The sequence below is a fragment of the Elephantulus edwardii genome, unplaced genomic scaffold (genome assembly GCF_000299155.1).
Source record: "Elephantulus edwardii isolate Elephantulus edwardi_28Jun2011 unplaced genomic scaffold, EleEdw1.0 scaffold00217, whole genome shotgun sequence".
Classification (NCBI taxonomy): Eukaryota; Metazoa; Chordata; class Mammalia; order Macroscelidea; family Macroscelididae; genus Elephantulus; species Elephantulus edwardii.
In genome coordinates this window covers 1,981,258-1,991,510 of record NW_006399967.1, presented here as the reverse complement: position 1 = coordinate 1,991,510, position 10,253 = coordinate 1,981,258, and the positions used below count along the sequence as shown (strand labels likewise).

General features: G+C 52.0%; 2 protein-coding genes across 2 annotated transcripts in view; one reads left to right on the top strand and one right to left on the bottom strand.

The window, feature by feature from the left end:
- Positions 1 to 1,958, top strand: part of OAZ1 (ornithine decarboxylase antizyme 1) — a 2,564-nt gene extending 606 nt beyond the window's left edge. The window contains exons 2-5 of the mRNA XM_006897921.1: positions 745 to 921; positions 1,196 to 1,368; positions 1,618 to 1,703; positions 1,828 to 1,958. Of these exons, the coding sequence (XP_006897983.1) occupies positions 745 to 921; positions 1,196 to 1,368; positions 1,618 to 1,703; positions 1,828 to 1,958 (567 nt within the window). The remainder of the gene's footprint in view (positions 1 to 744; positions 922 to 1,195; positions 1,369 to 1,617; positions 1,704 to 1,827) is intronic.
- Positions 1,959 to 10,096: 8,138 nt separating this feature from the next.
- LOC102873579 (chromosome unknown open reading frame, human C19orf35) overlaps positions 10,097 to 10,253 on the bottom strand; it is an 8,597-nt gene continuing 8,440 nt past the window's right edge. The window contains exon 4 of the mRNA XM_006897976.1: positions 10,097 to 10,252. Coding sequence (XP_006898038.1) covers positions 10,097 to 10,252 — 156 coding nt within the window. The remainder of the gene's footprint in view (position 10,253) is intronic.

The window sequence follows — 10,253 nt, the reverse complement described above, 5'->3', positions numbered from 1 at the left end:
CGGCGGGTTCGGGTTGTCTCCCCGGAACTTGGGGTGCGGGCGGCGGGCCTGCCCGAGGTTCTGCGTTAACGGTCGCGGGACGTGTGGGGCTCGGGTGCCACGTGGACCCCGTTTCCCCGGGGGGGCGCCCCCCGAACTCCGCGCAGCCGTCGGACAAGATGGAGGCGACGCGGGGGCCCCGATCACCCCGCGCGGTAAATGGGCGCTGGCGCCGGGCTGCGCGGTCGTGAACCCTCCCGGGGCCGCCGGGGACCGCTGACCCCCGAACCCACTGTCCACCCGCTGGGACACATACCGATCGGGGCCCCAGCTATCCGTACCCTCTGCATCCGGGGACCCCCACCGTCCGTACCCCGGGCTGGTGGGGCCCCCTGCTCCCCATACCCAGTGGCCATCAGCCTGGACCCCCGGTGTCGGGGAGACTCGAGCCGTCCAGCAGCCCGATCTCCCGTGGGCTGGCGCCCTGGGTGACAGAGGCCCTGACTGCTGGCCTTTGTGTTGAAAAGGGCAAGTCACTGGCCTTCCCAAAACGAGCTAGAAACTGAGAGTCTTGTGCTGATGGCCCGGGAAATAGGGAAGCGGTGATGGTGGCCAGAAAGAAGTGAGACTGGACGGCGGGTGGGGCCCAGCGCTGACCACTCCCAGCACCGACGGTGCCTTCTCTCCTGTAAACACTGGGATCTGCAGGCAGGAGGGGCAGGGCCAGGCTGGAGCCAGCGCCGGGCGGTGAATTCAGACACTGAGCTGTGGCCGCTGACTCCCTTCTCTTCTGCAGTTCCAGGGTCTCTTCCAATTGCTGTAGTAACCTGGGTCCAGGGCCTCAGTGGTGCTCCTGATGCCCCTCACCCACCCCTGAAGATCCCAGGTGGGCGAGGGAATAGTCAGAGGGATCACAATCTTTCAGCTAATTTATTTTACTCTGTAAGTACACGGGGCCCCTGCACCCCGGGTCTGGGGAGGGAAAGGGGGAATCCCATGCACTAGGCTTGTGGGGATGGTTCTCATTTACTTTGTAAGAATCCGGGGTCCCCAGGGAGACAACCTGGTGTTTTTGCTGCCCCACAGTGCAGTTCATCTAACCTTTGTGGAACCCCAGGGTGGCCTTCCAGGGGCGTCCCTGTGTGGTTTAGATGGTTAGCTGGCCCGGGGTTAGTTGCACTGAGGTGCGAGTGTGGGGTGTTCTCCTGCATTCCAGGATAATCGGCTGAATGTAACAGAGGAACTAGCGTCTAACGACAAGACGAGAATTCTTAATGTCCAGTCCAGGCTCACAGATGCCAAATACATCACCTGGAGGGCTGTGCTCAGCAGCAGCGGCCTCTACGTCGACCTCCCAGGTGGTGCCCTGCCGGAGGGGAGCAAAGACAGGTGAGTGGGGGCCCCTCATGCCGCTCAGCAAGGCAGGCGGGGCTCCGCGAGGTCCAGGCAGTGGACTTGATCTGCAGTCATTCTGCTCTCGAGGGGTGTTAGAGGTTAAAGCAGGCTGGTAGAAATGGGTGCAGGCCAGCAGTGCTCCAGGCACAGGACAGTCCAGAGGATCTGCTGGACGGGGCCTGGGCCGGGTGCCCGTGGGGTTGGCGTGGGGGTGCGGGCCTGTCCTGACACCCCTCTCTCCAGTCTCGCAGTTCTCCTTGAGTTTGCTGAGGAGCAGCTCCGCGTGGACCACGTCTTCATCTGCTTCCATAAAAACAGAGATGACAGAGGTAAGGTCTTCCGGCTGCGCTTTGTGCAGACTCTGGCAAAGCTGATGTGTCCCCAGGTGGGTGTGGAGCCTGGGCTGGGTCTGCGGGGCTCCTGACAGTCGCCATCTCTCTCTCTGTCCCACAGCCGCCTTGCTCCGGACCTTCAGCTTTCTGGGCTTTGAGATTGTGAGACCAGGGCATCCCCTTGTCCCCAAGAGACCCGACGCCTGCTTCATGGTCTACACGCTTGAGAGAGATTCCTCCGGGGAGGACTAGTGGCCCCAGCCGCCATCACAGGAGGCCTGGTCACCCCAGGTGTCCCTCCTTCCTGGGTGTGTCCGCATGTTGTAATTGTGCAAATAAATGCTCACTCCAAATTAGCAGTATATTTCTTGAAGTTTAATATTGTGTTTGTGATACTGAAGTATTTGCTTTAATTCTAAATAAAAGTTTCTATTTTACTTTTTTATTGCTGGTGTAAGCTGATTAAGGTTGCCCTGGGAGGAGGCCCTTCCTTCGGAAGACTCTGCCCAGGGCTCAGTGTGAGAGATAGGTGTTAACCTGCCCTCTGTTGCTCAAATCCAATAAAGATGATTCGCCTCCAAGCCGTGCTGCCTCTGTGCTGTTGAGGGCTGGGCTGGGGCCGCATGTGGTGTAGACGCCTGTGAGGGTGCTGCAAGGCTGGGGGGTGGGTGGCCTGGCCCTGGGATGCAAAGGTGCTGAAGCCCCTTCAGAAGGAGGTCAGTCCAGCACTCGCCTTGACCTTTCCTCAGGTACACGCATGGCACCCCCGGGGTTCCAGCACCAAGTCCCTTCTGCAGGCCAACTTCCTACCCATTATGGTAATAAGTTACTGTTAACCCATACAATTCACATTGTATTACGATTCTGGGACCAAATTTCACCTCAGTTCTCCACTGTGAGCATTAAACTCCCGGCCTCTGAATTTCCCATCTTTAAACTTAACTGATGAAGCCATAGTGTTTGCAGTTCCTTCCTGTGGACAGTGAATAAGGACCAAAAAAGAATCGATAGTTATGTGTGAACATAGATTACTGAACGTTCCTGGTCGAGGCCTCGTGGGAAGTAACTCCTTAGTTGTCCTGCCAACACACAGGTGGTAGTAGGGGTTATGTGCCGTTAGTCACTTGGAATTCACAGTGACCCTCAGTACAACAGTCTTAAACTCTGCTCTATCCTGTGCCAACTTTATTGTCTGACACCTACCCCCATTACCCCAGTGACTTGAGTCAATCCATCTCACAGAAGGTCTTCCTCTCCTGCGCTGTCCCTAACCCCTCCCAAACATGACATCCCTCTGCAAGGACCAGTTGCTCCTTGCTACATGTCCAAAGTATCAGGAAGCTTCAGAATCCTTTCCTCCAAGGAGCGGCCTGGTCTCTCCAGGACTAACCTGTTCTCCAGGCAATCCTGTTCAATACTCTTCCAAAGGCATCAATTACACCACCCTAGACTCTGCAGTTTTCTGACGCATAGCAAGTAATTACAAAGGGTGGTCTAGATCAGGTGCATCTTAGTTTCCAGACATCATTGCTCTTCAGTATTCTGGAGAGGTCTCTGACAGCAGACTTTCCCATCACAATTCGTCTTAATTTCCTGACTGCTGGTACCGAGTGTTGACTGGATGGAGTCAAGCAAAGTAAAGCTGTGAACGATCTCAGTCTCTTCCCATCTATCATGATGCTGCCAATCAGCCCAGTGGTGACAATCTTCTTGATGTTGAGCTATCAGGCTGCAGCCCTTGAACTTCTGCAGCAAGTGCTTCAGGTTCTCAGTCTCAGCAAGCAGAGTTATATCATCAGCATAACACAGATTGTTGATGAGTCTTCCTCCAGTCCTGATGCCACACTTCTCACAGAGCCCAGACTCCCTGATAATCTGTTCTGCATATAGATTGAAAAGGTAATGGAGATAGGACACATCCCTGACGTACACCTTTCCCGATTCTGAACCATGCAGTGTTTCCTTGCTCTGTTCTGACAACTCCCTACTGGTCCAAGTATAGGTTTCTCATTAGCACAATCAAGTGTTCTGGGATTCCCATTCTCAGAGTCAGCCACAGTTTGTTATGATCCACACAGTCAAATGCCTTTGCATAATCAATGAAGCACAGATATTCCTCTGACACTTCCTGCTTTCAGTCAAGATCCATCTAGCATTAGCTACAATATCCCTAGTACCATGGTCTCTTCTAAATCCAGCCTGCACTTCAGGCAATTCTCTGCTGATGTGCTGTTCCTGTCGTTTTTGGATAATTTTCAGCAGAATCTTGCTTGCTTGCATGTGATCTTGATGATATTGTTGGATAATTTCTGCATTCTGTAGGGTCACCTTTCTTTGGAATGGGAACAAATACAGACCTCTTCCAGGTAGCTGTCCTCCAGAATTCTTGGTACAACTTGGTAAATGTATCCGGGAAGCATCTGTTTGTTAAAATATGTCAACTGGTATGCCGTCAATTCCTGGGGCCTTGTTTTTTTGCCAATTCTTTCAGAGCACCTTGAACTTCATCACCACAGGCTCTTGCTCATATGTTGTTTCATGAAATTCTTCTGTGTCTGCCAGTTCCTTCTGGTACAATGACTCTGAATACCCTTTCCATCTTCTTTTAATGCTTCCTGGATCATCTAATATTTTGCCAAGGCAATAAAGTATTATAATGAAACATGCAAAGAACTGGAGTCAGAAAATCAAAAGGGCCGAACTTGTTTGGCATTTAAGCTGAAGGAGCTGAAGAACAAATTCAAGCCTCAAGGTGCAGGACTAAGGATGCTTTGGGAGGGTCAGCTCCACCAGCTGCTCCTCAGAAATCAGTTTAGGTTTTCAAGCGCTGTCAAGTCAACTCTTCACTCAAAGCTCCGCTATGGACAAGAGCTCTGAGCCTGCCCTACTCCAAGCCAGTCTCCCTGGCTCACTAATCCCATTTCCCTGGAGCATCAACAACTGATTCTGAATTGACGGCTCATAAACAACATGGTGGTTGTGTTGTTATTTGCCATCAAGTCGCTTGCGACTCATAGCGACCCTATGTACAAGAGCCCTAAACGTCGTTCTAGTTCTAACCTGTGCCAACCTCGCCGTCTCAAACACACTCATTCCCACCACTCCACTCACAGAATCGATCCATCTCATCAAGCGTCTTCCTCTCCTTTGCCGCCCCTCCACTCTGCCAAACATGACGTCCCTCTCCAAGGACCAGTTCCCTCCTTGCAACATGCCCAAAGTATGTCAGACGAAGCTTCAGAATCCTTGCCTCCAAGGAGCATTCCAGCTTCAAAACCTGTTTGTTCTCCTAGCAGTCCATGGTATATTCAACACCCTTCTCCAGCACCACAGCTCAAAGGCATCAATTCTCTTTCTATCATTCCTAGTCACTGTCCAATTCTCTGATGCATAGCACGTAACTGCAAAGACTATAGCTCGGATCAGGCACACCTTAGTCTCCAGCCTGACGTCGTTGCTCTTCAGTACTCTTGAGAGGTCCCTCACAGCTGACTTTCCCAATGCAATTTGTCTCCTGATTTCCTGGCTGCTGTTACCAAGAGTGTTGATTGTGGAATCAAGTAATCTAAAACTATTAACTATCTCAATCTCTTCACCATCCATACTGATGCTGCCAATTGGCCCAGTGGTGAGAATCTTTGTTTTCTTGATGTTGAGCTTCAATCCATATTGTAGGCTGCAGTCCTTGACCTTCTGCAGCAAGCGCTTCAGGTCCTCCTCAGTTTCAGCAAGCAGGGTTGTGTCATCCGCATAACACAGACTGTTAATAAATCGTCCACCAATCTTGACCCCACATTTCTCCTCATAGAGCCCAGCCTCCCTGTTCTGCATATAGGTTGAAAAGGTATGGAGATAGGATGCATCCCTGGCGTACGCCCTTCCCAATTTTGAACCATGCAGTGTTCCCTTGCTCTGTTTTGACGACTGCCTCCTGGTCCAAGTATAGGTTTCACATTAGCACAATCAAGTGTTCTTGGATTCCCATTCTCAGAGTCAGCCACAGCTTGTTGTGATCCACACCAGAAAAACAAGCATCGGTCTTTCAAGAAGAGTAACCTTCGAGACAAGGATGGTGAAACTCCTCACATACTTTGAGCATGTTGGCTTTTTCATTGGGCAAGGTGGAGAGTGAGTTAAAAGGAGGAAGGTAGGTCCTCAAGACTCACACAGTGGCCACAACAATGGCCTTGAACATGACAGCTGGGGAGGATGGCACATTAGGGCAAAGTTCACATCTGCTCACAGGGCCGCCCTGAGCCGTACTGGATTCAGCGGACCTCACAGGCTGTTCGGATCTCGGACGGTTCTCAGAGCAGCTCCTGGCCGACATTCTCACTGCTGGACTGGGGCCTGGAGACTGAGGTGTGGTGGCAGGTCCACCTTAAGGGGCCACCTGCACCTCCTGCTGTGTTTGAGTCTACTGCAGGCACTCTGTCCATTTCCTTAAGAACAGTCCTTCGCTCACCTTGATGCCCTCCAGGAACTGGTCCCTTCTGATAACATGCCCAAAATATCATCATCCTTGTGTCCAAGGAACATCCTCACTGAAGGAGTTGCTTGGATTGAGAGAAAGTAAGCAGAGAAAGGGTCTGTTACAGAGAAACTCTTCTAAATTTTTATTTTATTAGTTTTTGGTATGTTTCCCATCAAATCGTATCTGTCTGGTATTAGGAAGAGATTGCCCCTCCTATTCCAGCAGAGCATCTAGTAGATTCGAACCACGTACCTCTGGGATTGCAGTGCAGCTTGTTTAACATAAGAAGGATGTGGGTAGGGAGCTCTGGTGGCCTAGTGGCAGGAAGCTGCACTACAATCCCAGAGGCCCGTGGTTCAAATCCATCAGATGTTCTGCTGGAGAAGGAGGGACAATCTTCTGTACCAGTCAGATAAATTTGACATTTCATGCACAAAAAATAATAAACGTGACACACCTCAGAATACAGTCTCTTGCTGTCTCAAAAATTCAGGGATGGATGTGGTCTTGTGAATTGGATCCACAAATAAAACACAGTAAACAACATCTTAACCTTGTGACTCTAGTCCAAGTATTTTCCCACTTGTAACACCACTCACATAAAAGCTAGGAGGACATAGAGGGCAGGTGGATAGCTCCTCAACGCTTCTTACCCTCTTGACATTTTGCCAGCAGATACCTCCCTGCAGGTCAAAAAAGTGCAACATCTGACCACTTCTTAGAAAGTAGATAATGCAAAGATTATCTCAAGGAAATAGTGTCAGGGGCTCATCCAGACTCTGGCTCCAGTTTATGTTGTTGTTACATTGTTTGGTGCCTAAGACTCATAGCGAGCCTATGTACAACAGCCTGAAAACCTGCTCTATCCTGTGCCAATCTCACCGTCTCAGACACGCCCACCTCCATTACCCCAGTCATTGAATCGATCCATCTCATCGAGGGTCTTCGTTTCCTGCGCTGTCCCTCCACCCTCCCAGGCACGACGTCCTTCTCTGAGGACCCGTCCTTCCTTGCAACATGTCCAAAGTACGTCAGGAGCTTCAGAATCCTTGCCTTCAAGGAGCAGACTGGTTTAACCCTCTCTAGGATGAACCTGTTTGTTTTCTTAGCAGTCCATCACATATTTAATACTCTTCTCCAAGACCACAGCTCAAAGGCATCAATTCTCCTTCTATCGTCCCTAGCCACTGTCCAGCTCTCTGATGCATGGCAAGTGATACAGATTCTGTAAAACTTTGAATTCTGTTCTACATTTCTCCCCTTTTGATCAGGATTCTTCAGGTCTTTGAGAGCACAGGGGAGAGGAACCTCTAAGGCCCTGACTTGAGACAGGAACCAGTGAACAGACTCACAGCATCCCCCTGTACATCAGAGTGCGGTTCGGTTGGGTTTTCAGTGGCTGCTTTTTCTTCCTGGGTGCCTGGCAGCCATGAACCCCTTGGCTCTCAATGAGTGTGCATTCACTGTGTGGCTGGGGGACCCCTGTGGCCTTTCAGGGAGGACCACAGCGGGGTGGGAGGTGCTCCTGGGGTGGCTGCAAGTTCCATGTCTGGTTCTAATGTGGCAGGAACAAAGGCCTGGATTGCCCTGCTCATCCCAGTCTGCAGGGCCCGTGCGCCCCCTGCCTGCTGCATCCAGAAGCACAGCCCAGCGCTTACAGAGTCCAGGCCTGGGAAGGGCTGAGGGGCTGGGTGGTCTCAACAGTACAGTCAGTGGGCAGACAGAGGGACACGTGGGGCCTTTGATGTACGGAGTGACAGGTTACAAGATTGAACGCGCTCCCAGTCCCGTGGTCAGGGCGAGGTGGAGGCATCACTGGGATTGGTGTCACTCCTCTACCCCCGGGATCTCCTGGCACGGACCATACAGAATCTGTAGTCACGCTCATTAGCTGCTTAAATCAGGATGTAAATACAGTTGTAAACTCCTCACACGTAGTATTTCTCGACTATATTACTCTTGTTATGTGCCGTTGAATAGACTGAGACTCATGGCGACGCTGTGTTCATCAGCTCCGAACCCTGCTCTATCCTGAGCCAGTCTGTCTCTGACACACCTTCCCCTATTACCCCACTTACGCATCGCATCGGGGTCTTCCTCTCTTGTGTTGTCCACTCTTCCAAGCTGGATGTCCCCCTCCAACGACTGGTCCCTCCCGGCCGGCCATGTGTCCAAAGGATGTGAGACGGAGCTTCAAAATCCTTGCCTCTAAGGAGCGGCCTGGTTGCACCCTGTCCACGACAGACCTGTCTGTTCTCCTTGCTGTCCGTGGTGTGTCCAACACTCTTCTCCAGCACCACAGCTCAAAGGCGTCGCTTCTTCTCTCGCCTTTGGTCACTGTCCAGCTGTTACACAGCCACTCATCCCAAAACACCTTTACAGAAAGTGGACTCTTTCCGATTCACACCGACCCCACTCCGGGTCTCTGAGGCCATAAATCTTTGTGATTGACCATCTCTCCCCTGGAGCAGCTGGTGAGCAGCCTGGCACGTGATGCACCACGATGGCAGAGCTCCTATAAGTGAATGGTGGCTAAAAATAATCTCATTTCCACTTATTCCTCACGTTACTAGCAACCGGGTGGAAACCTTGTTGCATTTTTTCTCCCTGCTTTAATTAAGGAGCCCAGGTGACTATAGGTTAAGCAATGGACTGGTAACTGAAAGGTTGGCAGTTCGAATCCATCGATCCCTTAAAGAGAGAACGACGGGCCATTTATGCTTACAAGGATTAAAGACTCAGAGCTACCACCCCGCAGGCGTTCTGTCCGACGGGGTCACTACAGGCTCAACCCAGCAGCGGCTGCCTCATTACTATTTCACTCTCAGAGTTCTTGATGTACGCATACAAACATAACCTGCCATAAACACTGTGGAGAGTGGGACAACATCAGCAACTATTTAAATAGCATCTTATTTTTTTTAAAAGTAGCCATGGGATCCGGCGTGCTCATGGCACTTTATAGCTGAGTAACAATGGCAGCTCTGTCATATGACATTGCAAAAACTCCAAACCAGGGAGGGATTGCACAATAATGAAAGAACTTTTTTCTTTTACTTTTCAAAGAGAAGAGCTAACCGTGTGTGTGTGTGTGTGTGTGTGTGTGTGTGTGTGCAGGGAGAAAAGTGCAACAATGAATGAATGGAAATCCAAAGTCTCTGTAAACTTTCAATAAGCTCAATTAAAAAAAAAATTTAAAACCACCCCAAACCAGCTCCACAGCCTCTCAACGCTCGGGTGTCCATTTATCAGAGGTGTAAGCCGAGACCCCAGCTTCTCCCAATGGCCCCTGAATGAGCCCAGCTTCTCCTGCAGACAGAGGTGGATGGTAAGCAGATCCTGAAGAGACTCAGGCCAGGCGAGGGGACGGGGCTGCCAGGAGGCACGTCACTGCTCAGTGCCCGGGAGGAAGCGGGCTGGGGCTGGCTGTTAGGGGAAACGCCTCTGTAAAGGTTCAGAGGTCAGCCCAAAGCTGGGGTGTCACAGCAAGAGAAGACTAGAGACGTGTGGGGTGCAGGCCCCCAGAAAGAGACAACCCAGAGAATCTGCCTCCCCAGGCAATCTCCAAGCAAGAGCTGGGGTGTCCACAACATCACCCCCAGCTTACGAGGGGCCCTGTCTTCTGCTGAAAGAGAGGGGCTTCTCTCACTCTGAGAGATGCTGGCTGGGAGATGTCCACGTGTGAGAAGGCCAAGGGGTCCTGGCGCTTTATGGTAAAGGGCCTTGTCCCCCTTCAGGACGTGCTGGCCGCTGCCCCTCACCCCAGAAGTACAGAAGTGTCCTTTTAGGGAAGTCCTGAGTCCCCAGGAGAGGAAAGGGAGGGGCGGAGACTCCAGTGTCCCCAGGGAGGGGCGACCACGCCGCGTGCGGGCCACTGGAGAGGGTGTCTGCCTTGCAGAGGCCGCTCTCGGAGGGGTCAGTTCCACAGCAACGTCAGGGCGCCGGCCAGGGCGCTCTCCGAGGCCTCGGCCAGGTACTCACAGCACAGCCAGTCCTCCAGGCCCGGCGCCTCGCCGCCCGCCGCCCGCTCCGCCAGGTGCAGCGTCAGCAGCGCGCGGCGCACCCGCAGCCAG